The sequence below is a fragment of the Coffea arabica genome, chromosome 5c, assembly GCF_036785885.1.
Source record: "Coffea arabica cultivar ET-39 chromosome 5c, Coffea Arabica ET-39 HiFi, whole genome shotgun sequence".
Classification (NCBI taxonomy): Eukaryota; Viridiplantae; Streptophyta; class Magnoliopsida; order Gentianales; family Rubiaceae; genus Coffea; species Coffea arabica.
In genome coordinates this window covers 39,787,854-39,812,720 of record NC_092319.1, presented here as the reverse complement: position 1 = coordinate 39,812,720, position 24,867 = coordinate 39,787,854, and the positions used below count along the sequence as shown (strand labels likewise).

Genomic DNA, 24,867 nt, shown 5'->3' with positions numbered 1-24,867 from the left:
TTAATGTTAGAAAATAAATAAAAACTAAGTTAAACAAATGATAAAGATAAGATAAAAAGATTACCAGGTTTATTGGCCAAGCAATAGCTACTCCAATTGCATCTCCAATCTTACGAAAATTATGATAAGGCCTCATTAGCTCTTCATCATTCTCCACAGACACATTCACATGGATTTCACACCAATGTGATCCCAAAGCTGTGTCGCCAACTTCAGCTGTTGGATCCAAATTTCTAACCACTCCAACAACATAAATTTTGTTCGAATCAACCATGCTTCTTATTATAACTTTATCCCCAGCCTTGAAAACAAATTTTTAAAGCATATAACCATATATAAGAGAGCAAATCTTGAACAGATATTCAATACATAGTACCACAAGAACCAACCCAAAATGATAGCCATAACAAGTACCAAAACCAAGTGCAGTTCATTACAATCAATAATGATATCCAAAACAAGAATTTCAACAATTAAGTAACATATAGCAATTGCAAACATGTTCACGAAAAGCATTTGTGAACGCAGCATCTAAAGAAAGTCATAATTGAACTATTTATTATCTTTATCGGCCGAAGAATCGCATTTGAAGACTGTGAAGTAGATCTTTGCTGAGTTGGTGAATTTTGTCCTTGTGATCTTCCTTGTTGAATTGATTCTAGTTGCTGAATTCTTCGCTCCATTTTTGACATCGCAGCGCTTTGTTCCATAACCAAGCAAAAACCTTGTGAGGAACTTTTCTTTTTTCACCAGTAGAATCATCCTTTGTTGGCACCCACCGTAGATGTTTACAAGTGTCACATTTTATCTTTGATTCATCTTTTCCCCAATACAATGTGCAATCATTAGGACAGGCATCATATTTTTCATATCCAAGTCCTAGTTCTTTCATTATTATTATTTTTGCTTTATAATAAGAATTGGGTAGATTTACACCTTCTGGGAGTGCTTGCCTCAACAAATCAAGAAGTATATTAAATACAGAATCGGGCATTTTGCTGAGACATTTAATAGGTAACAAACGGACCAGAAAAGATAGTTTAGAGAATTGCGGGCAATCTGGATGAAGGGGCTGCTTCGAATCATTTATTAAATTGGTGAATTTTTCTGCTTCATTATTCAGCTGTTCTGTTTCTAATCTTTCTCTCATATCTAGGTCCTGGTTTAGAACTCCTAATGCATCTTGTAACAACCCCTGCATATCATCTATAGGATTGAGTGGTGGAACTTCATTTGATAAGCCATGTGAAGATGTATGGTGCAAATTCGAAGATAGCTCTCCATGAGCTAACCATTGAGTATATCCCTTAATAAACCATTTCCATATCAAGTGTGATTTGGCCTGCTCTCTGGTGACAAATACCTCATTCCCACACCTAATGCATGGGCATAAAATCATCTCCCCTATACTTCCATTCGTAAATGCAAAATCAAGAAAATCTTCTAAACCAGCTTTATACTCATCACTTGATCATGACATACTCATCCATCTTTTATCCATGTTCACATAGATTCTAATTATATATAAAAAAAAAGGAAGGTTCATTAGCATCTACAAGATAATTATACCTAAAATATTACTGATTTTTACATCAAACATTTACTTAGATAAGAAAACTAATCCAAGTAGCAAAACAGAATGTAAGAACTAATCCAAGTATTCTAGACATATCAAAATAGAATGTTCACATATCCAGGTGTTCTAGACTTTTGAGTAATAAGAACTAATCCAAAAGTATCAAAATAGAATGATATCAAAAGGAAAGACAGCAAAAGTTCAATTCCAGATTGTTAGACACAAACTATTGAACAGATGGTAGGCACAAAAGAACAACAGTCTATGGAATTCAAAATTAGTCCAATAATGTAGCCAATATCAATTTGAGATAGAGAACTTGGACAAAATATTAGCAACCCAACTAATTAGCAATAGAAGTTCTATCCAATTGAAAATAACTGCCACGAACTTTAATGTATTGGTAACCTAAGAGTAGCAGAAACTTAATGTATAATTTTGGTTACCAACAACTCCAATTTGCTCCAAGTGGAAAGGGAATCAACGATCAATGCTCGCTAAATGGAATTGAAGATGATGGCCACTACAAACTTGAAACTGCATTGATGGAATAAGCTTGACTTAGTCACCACTTGATATATGCTATGTATGTAAGATGCACTTTGCATTAGAATCCTACGGGCAGAGCATTCTATATCAAGTTCAATACCAATAATGCAAATGCTAACAAGTCAAAAACCAGGTTGACACCTCAACAATAATTCTTCAATCTAAAACAAAGATATCAATATTAGTATCGCCAATTATAACAATTTCAATGTCTACCTCTTAGATATGCTTTATAGGTTTTGCCAAATCAAAAGATGAATATCATGATCTTGCATACGACAGCAAATTGTATAATCAAAATATCCAATATCAAGGGAGAGGGAATTGTCCATGAAAGCATTTGACTGGATTTAGCAAACATATGTCTATAGCATAAATTAGTTCTCAAGAAATGAGGCTTATATTTGTGACAGGAAAAAAAAGGCCAAACTAAGACAGTAATATAGTAACACTTTTCCCGTTAGCTGACAGCAAATCTGCTTCAGCTGGAGCTACTAGCAATTAAACCCATAAAAAGGTTGCACGGACAGTTATCAGAATTGTTTGTTTTGGCAGAAGTTGTTGTGACATGTTATATATCATCTCTCAAGTAACCTATTGGATAGGCTTCAATTCAGAAGATGACAAGGCATGCATCCATGAAAAACTTAGTTAGAGATTCAGGCTGTATGATGGAAGTTTATCATAGGAAATGCACCTGAGTGGGCCTTCTGGTAAAATAAGTATCCCATGTCCCTCCAAAATCTTGCAAAGCTTGGTTTCTGTCATATTTACGCTCTTCAGGATGTTACAATATACCCGATTATTACAAAAAGAGAGGAAAAAAAGATCGCATTATGTTTTCTTCTTCTATGAAATTCTGTAGGCTAGCTTATAAATGAGGCACCAGCCTCACAACTTAAAGACTTGCATCTAATAACACAATAATTATACAACAATAACAACCTAAAAATCGAGCACCACTGGCAGGACAAAGCATCATCTTTTCCTCTTACATGATGATGCATTTTGTTTACTAATACGAATCAACCAGTACATCTACTATCAAAGCTTTTGCAAATTTTATACAAAGATACAACCAGTACACATGAAATAAGTAACTAGAGTAAGGGCCGCAGTTATATAAACAGAAAAATAAATAAATAAATAAGCTATATCCCTTTTGCTTTTATGTTACAAAGTTTCACACAACCAATTGAATTGTGTAATTTGCTAGTGAATCTTCCAGTTTATTCTTTTGACCTAAGTCACTCGAACTCCTTGGTATCTAAGAATTTCACCGATTAGTTCTCCCTTGCCAGATCCCACATATCTCCCAAAAATTTCTCCGTCTCTTATGAACAAAAAAATGGGCACTTCAACCACGTCCATGTCCTTCTAGCACTGCTTGGGAACCCCCTCCGTCACCCACCTTGCTCCTGCCTCATTTCCCATGCAGTCCCCGGAGAAGAAATAAAGTAATAAAAAAAAGCTATCAATTTTGTCTAAAATGTAGGTTACCTAGTAGTAATCTTCCTTCAGATGTTGTTGTAAGTAGGAGAACAAGTCCTTCACATGTTTGTTTTCAAATTGGGGAGAATTAAAAATCGGGTGGAAGAAAAAGAAAGAAACAAGGGATTCGGTTGTGAGAGGGGTGAAGGTGGCTTTTTACAGAGAGTTAATGTGATTGAAGGTTTAGGAGAGAGAATTAGGATGAGCAAAGAGTAAAGTTCATTCGGTAGTAAGAAATTTTCCCCAAAAAAAATGGCGCTGAAGTGTAGCGCCATTCTCTTTCCCGGTTTTGTTTTTCACTTTTAACTTCTATTCGGACAAGCTAGAGTGATACAACGTCGTACTCGTCATTTTCTTTGTCACTTTAATGACGTTCCCTATTGCATGTTACATTAACTTTCTGTTGTGACACTTCTAGAAAAATGTCATATTAAGTGTGTGACTAAAGGACATTTTTGCGGTAGTGCTCAAACTTCATCTATCTTCTCTCCCATTCCTACTTCTGTAATTCTCCTGTTTCTGCTTTCGCTCCTCCCCATCTCGTTGTATCAAAAGATTTTGGTATGTTTCTATCCATCTCATCATCTTCCCCTCTTCGATTTGAGTTCTGTTCTCTTTGATTTGAGTTCTCTTTTGCCCTTTAGATGGTTACATGAATTTTGATTATTGTTTGTATTTTTGTTATCAGATCATTCTGGAATGCTTAGCTTCCCTTTTTCTTTTCTTTTAATTTTATATTTTTTTCTTTTTAGTCCATAATTTTTCTTTTTCCTCTCAAATTTCCAGCCAAGCATATATGGCCAAAGAAAGGAAAGCTGGAGAAGAAGTTGCCCTAGAGAAGATACGCATGGACAATGAAAAAGAAGGGATATTGTTATTCTACTCATTTTCTTATTTTCTTAGCTTGTGACATTTTAATTTCCTTAGTGGATAAATGGTTATGCTTGCTCTTTTCAGAACATTCATAATTGAAGCAACCACTAAATTCAGATTTTTTTTCTTGTAGTTCCCTATAACTGCCATGCGTGAAATAAAAATTCCAAGGAAGCTGGATTTGTGCTATTTTGGGACCCACCCTTTGGTGTGTAGATTATGTTCTGAAAAAAACTATGGTGTGTGCCTCAAAAAATTTAAACTCTATTGTTCTTTGTTGCTTTTTTCCTCTTTGTGTTTTGGGCTAGAGTTGTTATGTTGCCGTTTATACCAACCACTACAGTTAGGGATCTGCTTCTTGGGAGAAGTGTGGGATTATGTATTACTTTTTGGTTTTCTATGTCTAAAGAATATGTATTGATTACCCTTTGTAGTTAGGCTAGCACATCTAATTGCCTTATCTCTTTTTATTTTTTTTTTTAGAGACCAAAGTTTTAGAATGTACTTGCTCTGCTTACCATTCCCTTCCCGCCAAACCCCCTTTGCAGGTCCCTAAATCTGGGATGAACTGAACTTGATTTAGTCGCACCTTACCTTTCATTTAGCTGTCACAAGCATATCTCAACTCCCTACTCCCGACCATTTTTAGTCAACGATAGAAATAGTGTAGCACATCGCTATTATATGCTTAAAAGTTGATTAGTGATGTGATTGCTTGCACATGTGAATCAGTGTTTTCATTCTGCTACTTCAATATCACTTGAAACATCACCTTTTACTTGCCTACAAAACTAAAGATACTTTCATATTGCAGCTACAAATATTGTTGCTCGATCCATTAGAGTAATGATGGATTCAGGGTGTGAAGAGGTATGTCACTGGTCCTGCTGCATTTGGAATTTGTTTTTTTTTTTTCATTTTTTGCCTTTGCTAATGCATTATGGCTTTCTACTCTTCTTTGTAGTGCAAGGGAAATTGTATTGTTGGAAACTAAAAACAAAAGGGAAATGTAGGGAATATTACTGGGAGATGACTTTAGTAGTGGAAAACTATCAGCTTCATTTTAAGGATTCTCAGTAAATTCTATCCGAGCAAGCACAAAGCTCGTAGTGTTAGGAATGTATTAATCCCGTGATCCACCTTTTGGCTTCTTAGGAGTGGAAGGGGGTGATTTTTAGCTACATGGTGCTTGTCAATCATCCCACTTGTCAAACCTCTATTATTTGACCGAGGCTCGAATAGTTGGGGCTCGTGGTAACCTTTTATACTGCAATTAAAGAATCGTAACCATACTCCACCCTCTCTTTGATTAATATACCCTTCTTTTGTTACTACATGCTTTCCCTCACGTTTGCACAAATATACATAGACACACATTACACCAGTAGTGCTAATAGCTTTTTTGGCAACTACTAGCTTTGGATGGCATGAGGAAGTTGTCTTATTTATTCAATTGTTGAGCTTATCCCAAATATATATATATAGAGAGAGAGAGAGAGAGAACTGTCATTGGTTCCCTGATATAATTTTCCTTTTTCTGTTTTTAAATGGACTAATTGGTCATCTAGACATGGTTGTCAACACTATTGCAGATGCAAGCATCTTTGACAGGTACCTTTTCTTTGTTGACTTGGAGGTTTCTTTACTTTGTTGACTTGGTTTAGGACAAGTCGAGCATTAGGTATCTCTTGAATAGATGTCATGCCCTGGTTTGCATTAGCATTTGATCTGATATCAATGAAAAAATATGTTTGCATTTTGGTTGTTGATTTTGGCAGAAAATGACCATTAGCATTTTGGGTGAAAAGAGAAGGAGAGGTTTTTTTTTTTTTGGGCTAGAAATTTTTGAGAGTACCGGACAATGTAACGCAATCACTTTGTAGTTTTAAGTGGAAATAGCAAATCCATTTTGGATGAGTTTATATAGATGTAAACAATAATAGTTTTATTTAAACCCAAAGTAGTTACTAAAAAGTCTTTTAGACCCCTTGTTGAAACAAAATTTCTGCTATTCGCTTATATTGTGTTCTTTCTTTTTTATTTTTTTTTTTGTTTTGTTTTCCATTGTGTTTGTTTATAAGCACTTGTTCTTGGTGTTTTCAAGATAAAGTTCTTGATGTGGTTGCCAAATTTATAGCTACTCATCTTTCTCAACAACCACTTGATTTCCCTCATCTTGCATTGCCTTTGCCAGAGTAGATGCAAGCAAAGGGTGATGACAAGATGAAAATTGGAATATGAGAGAGAAGACACTCAATTTATGTTGAGATGTAACAGAGTAAGAATTGTTCTCCATCTAGAAAAAATCCAAGGAGAAAAAGAGTACTTGCTCCATATATTCTTGACTGGTTCTTTTTGCCTGCATGTCTTATATTCATTCCCTTCTTTTGAACTGTCCATCTGCCTAATGTACCACTTTATCCTCAATTGTAAGTCGTCCATTAGTTATTAAAAAATATATAATTGATATTTTTTCTCTTTCCATATATTCAGATGAGAGAAGCTATAAGTGATGCTGCTCTAACATTGCCCTGCTGGAATAATTACAACAAGATGCAGAATACAGATCTGAGGTATATCCTCCTGAATTCTTAAAATGCCCATCTCAATTTTAAGGTTTATGCCCAAGTCTAAGTAAAGTCTATTTGGATGATTTTTTGAATATTAATGTTTGGGCTTCTGGTTTGTTGGGAGTCAGACTTGGAGTAGGTTTCATGAGAACGAACTTGTTGGATTTAGTCATTGCTTTATGAAGGCTAAAGAAGTGGTGAAAAAAGGGTAAAGAAGTTTTTTCTAAATGACAAACTTCTACCTGTTGACTAGCTATATACTCTTGCATTGGTCTCTCTTTAATTCGAGGTTGTTTACTCTACCTCTTTACCTGCTTAACCCCTAAAGAAAATGGTCGGTATTATTCTTGTTGTCCTTAGTGAATGAGTCCAGTGTTGCGTTTTATAATAAATGTTGGTTATTTACTACTTTCTATTTTATAGGTGGACAACAATTACCTAATGAGTCCACCATGGTATGGTCTATGCTCCAATAGGATACACATTTGGAGCAGGAATGTTTTAAGATAGACGGCCTGAGAGGAGGTTCCCCTTATGGAGCAGGAGTTTTCTTAGGAGACCACACAAGGGAACCCAGTGAAACAAAGCTCACACTGGTGGAGCACCTGGGAAAGTATATGGCATTGATGGCGAAGAGGTTTGCCTTGCCTCATTCCTTCACAAATGATCACAAAGACAGTAGCTAGCCCCTGCAAAAGCCATTTTGGTTGTTATGCTATTGTATATTGTAATTCCATTTTTTGCCTTGTATCTATACCAATGGCACTTTACCTTTGTGATTTTGGAGGATGTGAGAGCATACTCCTTGTGTGTAAATAGTTGACAAAATTGGTACTCATTCCAAAGCTGATCGGTATTTGTGCATTCTTTGTTCACAAGAAGTTCCCAAGTATGCAATGTATAAGACTCCATGAAACAAGGACTCATTGATTTATTCCCCATTTTAGAATTTCTTTTGCTGTTATTTTCTTTAAGAGGAAAGGCATATAAAATTTTACTCCCGTTGTTTTAGCTTCAGAATTTATCTTTAGTCGGATTATGTAATCTAAGAAAGTGCACCACAGCATGGTGATTACTGATTTTTATATTATTAGATGAAATTTGTATCCGTCCCTTCATGATTTTCCTGCTCTCGGTATATTTCCTGCTCTCGTATATTTTATCTCATATGAATCAAGAAGATTTGGGATAGGGTCTACTTTCTGCACTTATAGTTCAAAAATTATATTAATATAAATGTTTTCACTATTTTGAGAGCATGAAAAGATAACAAAATCTAACTCTGGATGATGTTTATAAGTTTAAGTAGTTGCATCATTGGAAAATTGATGGATCTTATAACTAAATCATAATGCAATCTATTCTTGAGATAGCAAACGTGGATGGCAATTTGGACAAAATTTCTACTATTCTGATATTTTGTTGAGAATAACACTTGCTATTTTTTACATGATTACATTCTTAGGAGGCTTGGGCTTTTATTGATCAAGGATGCAGCCATCCTCAATAGTTAACCTCCGCTGGTTTAGGGGTGCCCTCGTTATATTAAAGTTTGCTTTAATTTTAGTTTATCTGTACCATTAATGGATCTATTTTGGATTAAGTACAAATCATTTTACTGGACTGGGCATCTCCATCTATTTTTCCCACCGTGCATAGCACGGTTTATACCTCCTAGTTACAAGAATGTAGTACTCACCCATGACCCAACCGGCTTTTATATAATTTACGCTTCTGTTGACCACCATTTGATAGATTTGCTATTGGCTGGTGGAAACCCTGATGATGTAGCACTCATTCCTTTTGGATTTACCATATATCCTGATTGGTCTACGCCTGCATTACTTCATGGTGGAGCTGCTGGAAATGTTGGATGTATTCTAACCATTTCTTTCCAAACCTTTGTTAATTGTGTTCCATCAATATCCGTCTTTAACAATCTCATGGAGTACACATCTCAGAAGATTAGAACTGCTTTGACTCCTCCTAGTACCTGATGTTTACATGTAAGTTTTAACTTTAGACCAAAATCTTAGATGCAGATCATCTTAGTATTACGTTGATTACTTCTTTTTGTCATTTGTCTGTGCAAAATTTGACATTCACTATATTTATTCATGCAGGTTATAATTGGACAAATAAAGGAAAAGTCAAGAGTGCACCATATTGTTAAGTTTGTGCCCTAAAAGTTTACTAGGTTCAAAGTTTCGGGCATTGCCTCTCCTAGAAAATTGTTCAAAAGAAAAGTGAAACTTATAAGTTGGAATTACCCCTATAGTTTTTGTTTCAAACTTGAATTTTTTAGCGTAAGATGCTTCTAAGGAAGTTTGCATATTCAGTTCTAAGAGTTACATCTGTCTTAAATTTGACTAACATGTTACTCCATTATGGCTCGATCTTACTATGTAGAACTTTTCTTGACCTTAACTATGTCCAAGATGTTTCTTTTGTTTGATTAACTATAAATCGACTTCAATACCTTATCCATTTTGCTACTAATTGTGTTTATTCTCCATATTCTTGAGATTACATGAATCATAGATTGCAATTTGATGATTTATATTTTGGCTGTAGTTTGGAACAATGCATCATTTGTACTTGAAGGTAGGAAATATCTTGACAGGCATCAACATGTATTAACATCAAGGACAAAGAGCTGTAAGAGCGTATTACTAATAAAGAATTGTTACACTACTGCATTGTGATAATGAGAATCTTAACAAAAGTTTTTAATGTTGAAATGAAAATTTTTCCTTTAAATATTGATTTAATCCTCTAAAAGTTAGTTTCATTTATTGATAACTAGAATGTCAATTTCTAATCACTAAATAGTTTAAACTGAATGTGCAAAAAAATATTAAGATGTCTTAATTTAGAACTGGTTTCCTATCTAGTAAATGATTCATTAAAGGCATGAGGTGCTTAGCGGATTACAAAAAATCATACTTACATTTAGGTTGTAAAACTGGATCGATCTATTTTATGTACACGAAGTCAAATATTATAGGGGTGAGCGTGCATGGATTTTTTTTTTTTTGAAAAAAAATTTCTAGCAAAGAAGGAATGAAATTTAAGAAACGAGAAAGAGAGAGGGGAATTTACACAAGAAATGTCTAAATCTTGAGGTTTTAATCTTAACCACCAAATTAAGACATCCTCAATGGGTGAGCATGCATGTATAATAGGTTTATTGGCTCCTCCGTGTTCACCCACAAAAAGTACATTTTTTTTATAGGTTTATTTGGTGAATTTGGTGAGATTAATTATTAATTAGAAATTTTGCTTTTGAAGTAGACAAAACTTGACTACGATTTCCAAAAAGGAATACACATACATTTGGATAACAACATATTGAACACATAACCAACTTTTCCCTTTCCTTCTTTCATTGATACTAATTCACTTTCTCGTGTAATCTTCAAATTTTAGAAATTAATAAACTCATTCCAAGAACAGCAACTATTTCATTCTCAACAATCATAAATTTTATTTTTATTTTTTTGGTAAGAAAGAGATCGAGGTTATTTCTTGTACAAACTGATCAGTTTTTAAATCTTTATCATCACCCAAATATATTTCATAAGGTAAACTATTTATGTCTCAATTGTTGCTCACATAAATATGGTTAATAGGTGAACTAAGTTAGTCAATACTTCAATCAAGCTAGGCTCACTTAGAGTTCATTTCAACTTGGTTCACTGAATAATTAAATCAAATTTATTGGACTGATATAATTTGCTTGATATTGGACTGCACATTGGATGGCTTTGGACGAGTAAAATGGGCCTCATTCTATTGTTAATCCATTTGGACCATTCCTAATTTTGTTTTGGGCTTGTTATGGGTGACAGGTTTGGGGAGAGATTTTGGCTATCAAGCAGTCCAATAATTCACTTGCTTTACTAGCGCATAAAAATGTTACTAATATATATAAGTGAACTCAATTGATTAGAATGAATCACTTCCTCTAATGAGTCGTAGTTCTGAATTTATGCAAGGATTGCAATGGTAATATCTGCAGTTAAAGCCATTCAAACATTTTCTTAACCCAAAAAAAGGGAAGAAAAATAAGAAATGGTTTGCCTCCTCTTACTAATAGTAAAATTTATGCAGCACAAAGGAAAATATATTCTACTAAAATATTGATTTAGACAATGAAAATTAGTAGTTAAAGAACAAATTCCAATTGACACAGATAAGGCATGGTGATCAATAAATTAAACATATATATGAAGGTGAGAAAAAAATTTTCAAAGAGGAAGGAGAAACCCTGAATTGATACAATTGATGATCCATTAAATACACATTTTCGTTTAGTAAGCACATAAAACGAACATTCTTTATAAACATTATATGGTTCATAAGTAGTCCTAAGAGGGAAATATTTGGTAACTGAACTTGTTAAGTGAAATGATTCAAAAAAAAAATGAAATGATTTAAAAATATATTATATTCTCAAAATAATAAGGAAAGATAAAATTTAGCTCCAATGTTTTTGATTATTCGACAAAGACAGTAAAGATAAAATTTGCATCTTTCAACCCTAGTTATTAGAAGTAATATAATTTAGACAAAAATTTTTTTATACAAATAGGAGTAATATCAACAAAAGCATCATCAGGAACTAAAAAATATGTGACTTATCGAATTCAACACATTTTTTTTTTAAGTGTAAGCAGGAGGACTCGAATCCGGAACCTCTCACTTACACTCCCTCCCCCCTAACCACCCAACCCAACCCTTCCCCAAACACATTAAGATACTCAATTATTGTAAAAGAGTAATGTAGCCTTGAATAACCCTATAATTCCACATATTATTTAGCATAATTGAAATTAACTGATACAAAAATATGAGCAAAATAAATATGAAAAGTACACTTTCACTTTGAAGAAAGAAAAAGTGAATTATACTTAGGCAAATGTTATTGAGAGTTTGAGACTTACCAACACGGATGGAAAAAATCTAGTTTAATCGATCGATATGTGCCAACCCAAAAACCAAAGTTGCTCTTGTAAGTTGCTTGCATTACATTTAAGCAGTAATATATGAAATGATGAACTTTGGGGATATATGCATCAAGAAAAAAATCTCTGGGGATATAAAAATAATTCGTATTAGAATTGTGCTATATTTGAAGAACATTTTTATAGTTATATTTGAAGAACTTAGTTGACCAATTAATCATTGGATGACTTATCGTTAGACAAGTCATAGGATTAAGCATCCTTGGAAGCAACCTTCTAAAGATTGTTATCGTTTGTTGGGTTTTTCTCAGAATATACAATTTATACGTTATCTTGAAAATAAACTCCTAAAATGAAAATATCATGGCAAAAATGAACCATTAGTATAGGGAGGTAACTAAATAATATAAATCCTATCTATGTTGTAGTTTTTCTTTTGATTACTAATCCTAATCACATATCTCAACTATAGTCCGTAGAATGACATTATTTTTTGAGTAAATCTTATATACATTAATAGTGTTTATACTATTATTGTTGGATCCATGATGCATATATAAAAGTTAAATTTTAAATTCAAATTTTGCATAATTGTCATTCATCTAACGCTGATAGTATAAACACTATTAGTGTAAGAAACATTAATTCTTTTTGTTTTTCAAAGATATAGGACGAGTAGTTCTTTCTTGATTCTTGAACCACAAATGGTCTATTAGCAGATCATAGTTGTACAATATATTAGTGTTCACATTAATTAGTTGTTTGACAAAATCACCAATCTAGCCTCCTCCCAAGATTTGAATGAATAACATTGTCTATTAGCATACCTTATTTGTAGAATATATTGACTAATAGACAAGTAGAGTATACCTTATAGACTACATCTTTAGGATTACATGATCTAGTAACCTTTTCAATTAGCGGATTTTAGTTGTATTATAATTACATCGATTAATACACATGTACAGTATAATATACCACATTGACTACCATTGACCTGCATAAGTCAAATAATTATAGTTCCAAAAAGTCAAATCTCCTTATAATTTTTAACTTACCATTTTTTCTTGTAAATCTTTCTCAACCTTATTGTCCAACATTAATTATGATGTGAATTTTGGAAATCTATTTAAGACAGTTGACGGATTTTTTGTGATGTAAACATTAATGTCTCTATACCATCAGCATCCAACTCATTGTTGCAATTGCACCCTTATCTCCAACTACTTAAATAACGCTTACCCACTCTGAGAATTAGGAAAGATAAAATTGCTAATAATCCAGTCTCCATTTTCCGGCATTAATGCCTAGTGGCAGTATTTATTTATTTTTTTTTTGCTTTTTTTTTTCCATGGATACCTACCTTCATAAAAACCAATTTATTGATTTCCTTAAATTTTGTTTGTAACCTTATAGGCTTTTGACATTCCTCAACCATATTTGTTGTTTTCTATCTTGACTTCAAGGCAGGAAATATCGTAGAAAGTCCTATTTATTGCCCCCTAATATAGGTTAAAAAGGAGAAAAAAATAGTAGAAGTAAATAGAAAATAATATGAGCCACATCATCTTTTCCATATATGATAACTACTACATTATTAGTGATTAATGTGAACACAAGTACTAAACTAGACTTTAAATTTATCTTTTTTTTTTGTTGATTTCCCCAGCATAGTTTTATTTTGTGATTAAAGATCAAATAAATTAGATTTTTTTTATGATTCATTGATATACCTGTGGTGGAAACTTTAAAAAAATAAAAGTATAATTATGTTGACAAAAGATCGACAACTCAAGTTAGTATCATAGACAAAAATATGTATATGTAACTATCCTGTCTAATTTGCAGAAAAATATGCTGCTGAAGATTTAATATCATTTTGCAATTTCATATCACTAAATTTGATAACTAAAGTTGTTACAGACAAAAATATGTTTGTTTTACACTCATGTCTAATTTTCAAAAAAAAAACTGTTAAATAATTAAATCATTTTGTATTTTGACAACACCAAGCCTAATAATTTTTTGGGATGCTAGCGCAAGATATCTTACACACAAGTTGATATGCATCTTTCCTTACATTCATAATATAATAAATTCAAAAATAACTTTTTATCATATGCTAAATAAACAATAAACAACAAAATGATTATATCTTTTGATTTAGTAATTTAATCAATGGCTCCTATTAAATATTTCTAAATTATTATAATTTAAATTCTCTACAGATTTGGCATTTGTGATGCACAAAGAATTACAAAGTTTATATCATTTAGTGAATATTTTTTTCCTTTTATGATACTCACATTCCAAATAAGGTTTTTACCTGAACTGCACCAATGATAGAGTATAATTTATATTATAATTGTTTGACTACTAAGACGAAATAACTAAAACTTCCTTCGTGATATTTCTTTTTCGTCTCCTATTAGTAAAGTCCAAAGCAGTAAGAACTACAGTAGTCATTTCTTTTTCTTTTTCTTTTTTTTGTTAAATAAGTCTAAAAATTATTCTCACTCACCTCATGTTGCTCCTATGATTTTTATCATAGCAAATCTATCTCCTATATAATGTCCTTCTCTAGACGCTCATATGAACTCATCTCTAGTTCAGTTTCTCTATCACCTTCCATCCCTTATTTCTTTTCTTCCATTTCTTATCTTTATTGTCATTTACATCTTTCTATCTGATACATTTTTATCTTCAGTTCAATTCTTATATCCCTCCAACTTCATTCATTCTGCCTGAGAGATAGATTTGATCCTTTTCAACCAAATTTTTATTACCTACAGTTTAAACCTAAGGGATTTGAAAAGACCATCTTCTTAAGGTACTCGCATTTTGTTGAATGAGGCATCTTTGTGATAGGATGGCGAGATTTTGAGTTAGATATAATTTAATGTTGTTACTCTATCCATTCATTTAAATTTTCTGTATACTTCAATATATGCATCTTATCATGTCTGTTTCGATAATTTTAGCAACCCTCAATTTCTACAAAATAAATTTGTATGGCAAAATTATGATTGCATTCTTTCTGTGCAATAGTAAATTTTTTTTGTGAAAAACTACAATCCAAACAAAGGTGTTTTTGTTTGGATTGCTATTTTCAATTAATTTTGTTTGGATTGCTATGTTTAAGAGTTTCTGTAGAAAAAAGTAATATAACGATTTGATGTATGTAAAATAATAAGTTAATTGAAAAATGTATTTATAAAAAAATATAAAAATTTTTCCGTGAAAAACTACAATCAAAGTCAAATCAAGTTGGAAGCCCGTGTTCCTTAAGGCATTCAGAAGCAAAGAAATAGCAGCATTTATTGAGATAGATTGTCTTTTTACCCCTTGCCTGTTGACTAGCTGGCACATCTTGTTTTATCCTTTACCAATGTCAAAATCAAACTTCACCAACGCTGCCGTTGACTTCTGTGAATCAATCAAAAACTTTGAGAAGAACTTATATAGTTCATCTTCTTGAGTTTTCCTCTCCTAACTCATCCAAGTAATTTTTTTGTTCATCATTTACAATCACAAGACCAAAAAAAAAAAAATGGAAAAAAGCATATAGAAAGGATTTCCATGATAAAGCGCAAGCGAAATAAGCAAATTGGAAATCACATTTGTGCATTAAGTGTACTAACACACTCGTTTATTTTTGCTCCATTTTTTAGGATTTGTGAGTTTGAAATGCCTTCAACAATTGGAAAACGTCCGTTGACAATTGAAGAGTCCAAGAACGTGGAACCATTTGCATCTTCTCCTGCGATTTTGCTTGGACAGGTCAACCTAGAAAACTCATTTGAACTTCACTCTTTGCAAACTTCTTCATAACCATCATTTTGTTATTGTTTTTATAGCAAATGTGGTTCTTTTAGATCCTTTCTTAGGAAGTTAATAGCAGAAAAATCTTTCCTACATGCTCGGTAATTATTTGAGTTGCCATATTTAAAAAAAAAAAATCAATTTTGAGCCTTTCAATTGTTTTTTAAATTTCGACAAAAAAAATTGTTTTTTAAATTGCAAACAACGACTAAAAACTTTTTGTTAAAATTTTCGCCTCCATTATTACTTCTGTCGGAATATTCGGTCAAAATGTTCATTTTTTGTATAAAAAATATTCTGTTGTAGACTAGAAAATTTATTGTTCTTTCTCAAAAAAAATGAAAAAACATAAACTACAAATATAAGGAAAGGATAATTTTAATGTTTGTACAATTTTACAATGAGAAAAGTACATACAGTCAATCCTGCATACATTCATGACATGTGTATCCAAAGCTAGGTCCTCTTTGGGGAAGAAAATGACAAGTTGTAGGTCCAAATTTCTAATTAATACAATCTCTTAAAGTTGTGATCTACTTTGACCATAGTTTGTATGAAAGATTTTCTTTCTCCATTCCTCTTTTACTAAAGGTGAGATAGAGACATATGATGCTAACTTTTGGTCAATCTTAATTATTTTACTTTTCTCTTACATTGTAAATGAATGCGAATCTATTTATAACAAAATATAAATAAACCATTTTGTGTCATTTTATACATGTCGAACTTGAACAGTATAAACTTTCAACTTATTGGCATCAACCCATGATGGATCAACATAATATTTGGGCAAGTAGCTTTACAATTATGATTTTTAATTATTAATTCAATAATTATAGAAGTCGAATATTTCCTACATTAAAAATATTACAATTTTAATGAATAATTTTGATGTTTTGGGTACTTTTTTCAGGCTAGTCCCAAGGAGGTTGAGGCTCCTTCAATATACATGGTTTCAAATGCTTCCGAGGATCACAGTCCAAACGAGGAACTTGAACACAAATCCGACAGTGAGACACAAGATGACAACCCTGTGGAGGGTCCAAGCTGCAGTACTCGTAAGAGAAGACGTTACCATCGCCATTCCCACCATCAAATTCATAAATTGGAATCGTAAGCTTTTGAAACCCCTTTAACATATCAAATGTGCTAGGATTCTTAGCTCAAAGTAAATATAGAACAAAGGGTCGTGTTTACGTCACAGCTTGAATTTTATTTCCGCAGCTATTATTGAATGAAATACCAAAATTGCGCCTCAAGTTTAAATACAATTTGGATTTGGAAAAGGGTAGATTGGTCAATTTTAAAAAGAATTGCTATGGAAATAAAAATTCATTTGCCGTGCAAAAAAGTAACAAAATCAAAAACTTTTAGTGTATTAAAAATTTTAATGTTTTAGGTTCTTCAAGGTGCGTCCTCACCCCGATGACAAACAAAGGAAACAGCTTGGTCTTGATTTAGGATTGCAGCCATTGCAGGTGAAGTTTTGGTTCCAGAACAAGCGTACTCAAATGAAGGTAATTAACTTGACTAGATTTTGTAAACGTACTATTGAAAATCTTGATTACATTTATAAAATTTCCAAAAAAAAAATATAGATACATTATAGGAAGTGATTTTTTGTCATTTACTTGCTATGACTATCAATTTAACTTAATTTTCTACAGACACATCTTGAGCGTGCCGAAAATGCACGTCTTAAAGTGGAAAATGATAAGCTTCGTGCTGAAAACGTTAAGTGCAAAGAAGTTCTTTCCAGGGCTTGCTGCCTGACGTGTGATGTTGCTCAAGCAACAGCTGATGTTTCCCTTGATGACAATCAATTGAGAGTAGAGAATTCTAAACTCAAAGAAAAGGTATAATATATAATTTCACATATTTCTTGAAACCATTTTTGTTGAAAAGAAGTTATCATGATCGTGTTAACACTTTTTTTTTTGGGCATCTTTTTAGATTGCGAACCTAACAGGTCTAATTGCAAGATATGTTGGCAATAAGCACTATGCCGACAATACTTCTGCTTTGTCATCAGCTATTCCTAGCAGCTCCACTGAGCCTCAATGGGTAGCATCACTCAGAGGAGGGCAACAAGATATTACTCAGGAATTCGTTCTTGATGAAGCGTTATTCAAGTCATTGGCTAGACCAATTGGTATTGATAAACCTAAAGCAATTGAAGTTGTGATTTCTGCCATGGAGGAGCTCATAAGAATGGCCGAAATCGAATTTCCTTTGTGGGTTTCGACCGCGGATAATAGGAGCTATTCCCTGAATGAAGATGCGTACTACAACTTGTTCCCTACAGCAATCGGTCTGAAACCAGTTGGATTCAAAGTTGAAGTATCAAAAGGGAGCGATGTGGTTTTGATGAATCATATGAATCTTGTTGAAGTTTTCATGGATATGGTAGATATCATTAGTGCTTTTGATAATTTGAGTTCAACTGCATAAACAATGCCATTAAAACTCATTAATTTTTTTGGTTTGATTGACAGAATAAATGGCTAGCTGTATTTGCAAGCATAATTTCAAGGGCTTTAGTCATAGAGGTTTTATCAGCAGGGTCTGAGCCTGGAAATTTCGATGGAACCCTGCAAATGGTATGACAGAATTCTCTCTTGTTTTCCTTTGTTTCTAATTTAGTCAATCATTCTACCAAATATGAAAATTTATCGGTAAGATTAATGCATAATAGTTCTCTTATTGTCCTTCAAATTACTTAATATATCTTTTTAACAATTGAATATACAGATGACTGCAGAGTATCAAATCCTCACACCAACGGTTCCAACGAGGGAGAGCATTTTCTTGAGATACTGTAAACAATTAGGTGAAGGTACATGGGGGATCGTTGATGTTTCGTTTGACAATTTACTTTGTTTAGATCCATTAGTCAAATGCAGAAGAAGGCCATCAGGATGTATAATCCAAGAAATGCCAAATAGCTGCTCAAAGGTGATGACCAAAAAACTTTATCTACTTGAGATGCTCTAATTAGTATTTTAGAGTTTACAATTACGGTAAATTTTTATGTAAATTTTGGTCCACAGGCCAACTAAAGGATTATCTGATTTTCCAATTACACTATGCATGTCACCTTGTGATACTTGGTGATTTCAGTGAAATAGGAATTTCATTGACATTTCCTAGTATCACAAAGGTGAAATAGGGCAATTGGTGAACATGCAATCCATAGCTTCACTTTAAAATATGCTCTACCTAAATTCTTGCTATTAATTAAGCACCTTAGAAACAAAATGCAATACTCATATAAGTTTGTAAGCTAATAGTTTTCATGTTTTTTTGATAGATCACATGGGTTGAACATGTACATGTGCAAGATGAAGGTGTTCATTATTTAGGAAAGCCCTTTGTCGAATCAGGTCTTGCATTTGGAGCTCAACGATGGGTTTCAGTCTTAGCTAGACAATGTGAACGTCTTGCAAGTGCACTGGTGACAAATTTCTCTCCTAATGACATCAATGATACTGGTAATTATGATCTCTATTCTCTACTTGAAAACCATTTTCACAAATTAAAGCCATGAATAATTCTGCTTAACTGGATCAAGCATTTTTTTTTTTTTTTTTACAATTACTCAACATAGCAATTTAACCTTAAATTACTACTTTTATTGCATAGTGCTAATAAGTCCAGAGGGAAGAAAGAACATCCTGAGACTATCTGAAAGAATGGTGCTCAGATTTTGTGCTGGAGTAACTTCTTCTACTGCACATGCATGGCTGAATTTATCTGAAAGTGGAAATGACCAAATAAGAATTATGACAAAGAGGAGAGAAAATGATCTGGGGGAGCCTTCTGGTATTGTGTTAAGTGCTACAACTTCTTTCTGGCTTCCAGTTTCTCACAAATTCGTGTTCGATTTCTTACGTGACGAGAGTACTCGAACTCAGGTATTAAAAGAAATTCTAATTCTTTATATCAACTGGATTGAAATAAGTTGTGGCATTTGTTCATTGGTGGATGCCTTTAATGTTTTTGAACATTCTTTTTTGACATTGAAGAACACACTCAATTTTGAGCACACATAAGTTTTGACTTACATATTTCATCTTCTTTGGATTCTTTTTCAAAAAACTTGTACAATTTCTTACTATTTCTTAACAGCCAAAAACCCACTTGATGGCAAGTTATGTATGCCTTGAATAGAATTTCAAGAAAAGAACAACTAATTGAGTTTATGGAAAACAATTTTCTTTATTACATGTTGGTTTACCGTAAAAATTCTTTTTTACTTTTTGCATTTTTCATTTTTGTTGTTAATAAATCATTCTTATCTCTATAATTTGTTAATTACAGTGGGATATCCTCTTTAATTGCGAAGATATTATAGAAATCGTGCACATCTCTAATGGTAACGAAGTTGGCAATTGTATCTCCTTGCTGCGGGTGAGTGTGATTACTTAAAATTATCTATCTAACTCTTATTCAAACTAGTTGTACTGCTTTTGCCTTTTATTTATTCAAACTAAGACTGTCTTATTAAACTCAATTGAACATACATGACCAAAAAAAAAAATTGAAAACATGTTAAAATAAACTTTCCAATTTTACAGGGTACAAATTCAAACCTTGGCAGCTTGCTGATGTTGCAAGAATGTGGTACTCATCAAACAGGATCTTATATTGTCTATGCCCCTATTGACAATGGCACAGTGGATCTGTTATTAGATGGTGCAAGCTCTGATCATGTAACACTTCTTCCTTCTGGATTCACCATATATCCCAGTGGACCTACACCTAAATCAATTCATGTTGATGCCATTTCTGGTGCTGCTCGAGATGCTGGATCTCTCCTCACTATTGCTTTTCAGATTTTGGTTAATCCCGTCCCAAATGCAAACATTCCTGCAACATCAATTTCCAGCATCAGCAATCTCATTGAGTACACATCTCACAAGATAAGAGCTGCTTTGGCTCTCCGTGGTGCCTAAGTTTACAGTGTAATAGCAAGGTAGAACACATTAACTTATGCATGCTTTTGCTTCTTATGAGAATAATTTTTGTATAAATTGTGACATTTATTGTTTGTTCTTGTAGGTCAATAGTAGGACAAGGCCAGGAAAAGTCAAGAGCGCACTCTAATATTAATTTTGTGTTCACAAAATTTGGCAAAGGCGTGAAGGTGGAGAGGTTCGGGCATTGACTTCTCCAACAACTGTTCTGTAACTTATGACTTTGTATTACCATTGTTGCTTGTGTCTGAAACTTGTGCTTGTAAGTAGAGATGAGTAATGGAGTCATCCATGCTGATCTCTGCAACTTTTATCTTATTTCATGTTTGCTTTTGATTAAGACTTGGATAGGGTAACTTGATGATCTTAAATCTAATACCATAATGCTCCTTTATGGCTCTATGTTGACATATAAAACTTTTGGTTTGACTTGAAAGTGTTTGAGATCTTTGGTTTGGTTTGATTAAGCTTACATCTGGCTTCTTCTCCTAATTTACATGTTGACTGGTTTAGTCCTTAGCTAAACTAGTGAAGTTTGGCAGCTTAGAATGGCAAGAAAGACTAGAACTAAAGCTGGAAGGCTTGCAAGGTCAGAAGTAAGGTCCTGAGTGGTAGAAATGGAGAGAAGTCAGTCATGCAACTTCCAATTTCAAGCTCTAAGGGCCTGAGGGAGAGTTTGATTCAAGGGTTTTCCTCGGACCCATGGGGCTTCAAGGCTTTGAATTTTTCACTCATTAAGATAGCCAAACAGGATATAAAATGGTTCAAGAATCATAATCATAATCGTAGACCCTATCGTGGGTGCTTTCCTTCTAACTTGTTTGGCTTGCAATTGAATGAATTTCGTTCTATAGAGTTAAACATAAAGTCATCAAAGTTCATTATTGGGACCCCGCCACCATTCCAATTCCCAAATTCTAAGTACTGAAGAAATAATTTCTTTATATCATGAAAAACAAAGTTAAAAAATAAGAACCAATTTATTTCTTGCAAGGGACAAAGAATTCCCCAACGATGGGCAAAAAATCTAAGGCTGTGGAAGTTTCATTGCTAAAAAAACTTGTGGCAGAACGTTTACTTGACTGCCAAAATCAAAACAGATCTTCAAAGAAAATAAATAGAGACAAAATCAAATCAATAGTTACATCAAATATCTTAGAGAACAATTAAGCGGAATTTGTCAAGATCGCTATTAAAGACAAATTTTGTGCAAATAAATTAGAATTTCTACTCGATTCATGCATGTCACCTTCAGTCATGTTAAATTCATTCCTCCTTATGTTTTCTGCTACACAATCGTCCATTCCATAAATCTTATGCTGAAATTTTCTTTCTTCTATTCTGTTTAGTTAAGGAAATTGATGAGGATTGCTTTTTGATATATGTTTCTTTTTTTTCAGTTTTTAACTTTTTTGGAGTAATTAAAACATGGTTATTAGAAAAATGTTGTTTAACGTCAAAAGTTAATCTCATGAAAGCTTTTAATTTGCTAGTCTTTTGAAAAGAAAATGCTTAAATAAAAATGCAGATTAGGTTTTTGTTTAAAAAGAAAATGAAGCCCATTTATTTCAAGTAAACAAGTGCAGGCTGATCGCTTTCACAAACTTGCAGCATCATGTGAAACTATATGCCGCTTGAGGCTCCAAATCGTCATATAAGGAAAAAGAAACAGGAATTTTCTACCTTAGGATAACAACTTTTTTTTTTTTGGGCTGTGAAAGCAATCTTTGGCGCTTTTTTTTTTTAGTGAGAAAGGGATAGGATTTAAGAAACAATGAGAGTACAATGGAATTAAACCTAATACCTCTAGTTCCTAGGATTTCAATTTAGCACTTTCTCCATATGCTATACATTCCTTTAGTTTTGGGAGGAGGGGCGGAGGGGGAGTGTAAATAAAAGATTCTGGATTGAAGACCTCTTACGTACAAAAAAAAAAAAAAAAATTCCTTTAGTACTAATCGATAATGACTTTCATGTATGATGTAATAATTAGCTCCTAAAATTTCATTTTCCTACCATGTTACTCCTACTTATGTACTACACGGCTAAAAATCTTAGTGTTTGTAATTCTCAACATATACTGTAAAGCTTTCCTAACCAAGTAATGGAACTTAAAGGAAAGGCAAAAAAAAAAAAAAATGTCGAATAGTTTTTGGGCCAGAAAAAATAAAATCAACTTAAATTAAGCACAAAAAAAAGTAGGTCATATCACTTTCACAAATTGGCAAGATTGGTATTATGGCAAGTATTTTTTCACTTGAAACTATCATCCACTTGATGGCAAACTCTTTGATATATGGGCGGTCTCTATTATAAGCTCGAATTTCATGATACACCATAAGCAGGATTTGATTCGATGTGAAGGAACATTTGGCAGTTTCTCCATTTCCTAGGATTATTACTTTTCATTTGGTAAATTGAAAAAAAAAAAAAAAAGTAGGTCATATCACTTTGACAAATTGGCAAGATTGGTATTATGGCAACTATTTTTTTCGCTTGAATCTATCATCCACTTGATGGCAAACTTTTTGATATTTGAGGGGTCTCCATTATAAGCTGGAATTTCATGATCCATTATTAGCAAAGATTTTATTCGATGTGAAGGAACATTTGGCAGTTTCTCCATTTCGTAGGATGTGAAAATGACTGTCTAAGTTCTATTAACGGTTCTTATTGATTGATAGCTATTCTTTGTATTTTCACCTGTTTCCATACTATCTCTGTCGAATCATGGGAAACTAGAATTGAGAAGTATGAATATGATTTGCGCTTCAATTCTGACGGTCAAATGGTATGATTTTCTAGAGTTGTTAGAAATATTGGATTTTACACAGTTAGAAAATGTGTGGATAATTTCACGATATCCTTCCTTCTTCAAATCACATAGATAATTTCAATGAATTTGCTTCAAATATTTAATAGAATAATTTGCAGTTGGAACTTTTCAAATCTTATGAACAACAAGATTGCCGATTCTTGAAAATCATGAAAGATTTTGGTCATACTTTCATATTTCTTTTGTGGCTAATTTTACCTTAGCTATTTTTTATATTATTTTGTTTAATAAATGATGATCTTTTTGGTCATACCCATTTAGGTATGTCAATAAGTTGAATCTTATCCAAATCCAACCCAATATAGTTGGTTAGGATTTGAATTTAATTTCTTAAAACCAGAACCTACAAAAAATCTATATCCTATAAGAGAGTCATAGGTTTGGATAGGTCTGATTTTTTATTATTCATATCTAAATCCAAACTCATATCAGGCCTTATATATATATATATATATATATATATAATTAAATTATATATATATGGGCATGTGTGTATGTGCGCGCGTGTGTGTATGTATATGTGTGCGTATGTATATATGTATTTATACTAGTAAATTTATAAAATAACCTAATATTCTATAGCCATTGGATCAATTACAATAAGACTTCATGATTGTTTTTTTTTTTTCAAAACTAATCTTAGTTGTTATTGTAATTGGTATAAACTTTTTTAGGAAACAGAGAAAATTAAAATCAGACAAATGAAAAAGATTGGACGTGGACACAATTAAAATTTTGAAAATAAATAGAAGTAGTCGATAATAGTTCTTTTTTTTCAGTTCATAATATTGCATTCAACATCTTGAATATCAATTTTATTATTTGAAAATAAAAATTGGGTGATATTTAGATTATTTTTAAACACTATATATTTTTGATATATTTTTACTTTAGTATGTTCAGAAAAATACAAAGAATATGCATTGGATATTTAGATTTATAAGTGTCTAGATTTGGACTTACTTTTTCAAACCTATAGGGGTGTGGGTCTGGATCTAGGTCTAACTAAATTTAATGGGTTTAGATCTAGATAAAAGGGATGCAATCCAAATCTTATCTATTAACATGCCTTTACGCATTGATATAATTATGCATTTTGCTACTGTAAATTTCCACCGTAATTCCTTTTTCTCTTTAAATATTTTCATAATCATTTATTTTGTAAAAAAAATTCACGAATGCGTGGTTCAATGCGTTGTCATATTTT

At 32.7% G+C, this 24,867-nt stretch overlaps 1 protein-coding gene across 1 annotated transcript; it reads left to right on the top strand.

Moving 5' to 3' along the window:
* Positions 1 to 17,221: 17,221 nt before the first annotated feature.
* Positions 17,222 to 21,260, top strand: LOC113689433 (homeobox-leucine zipper protein PROTODERMAL FACTOR 2). The gene is made up of 10 exons (XM_072050887.1): positions 17,222 to 17,365; positions 17,516 to 17,704; positions 17,802 to 18,254; positions 18,344 to 18,448; positions 18,600 to 18,803; positions 19,159 to 19,339; positions 19,491 to 19,762; positions 20,169 to 20,258; positions 20,426 to 20,823; positions 20,910 to 21,260. The coding sequence occupies exons 1-9, from the start codon at positions 17,360 to 17,362 to the stop codon at positions 20,801 to 20,803; spliced, it is 1,878 nt and encodes a 625-aa protein (XP_071906988.1). The 5' UTR covers positions 17,222 to 17,359; the 3' UTR covers positions 20,804 to 20,823; positions 20,910 to 21,260.
* Positions 21,261 to 24,867: the final 3,607 nt, after the last annotated feature.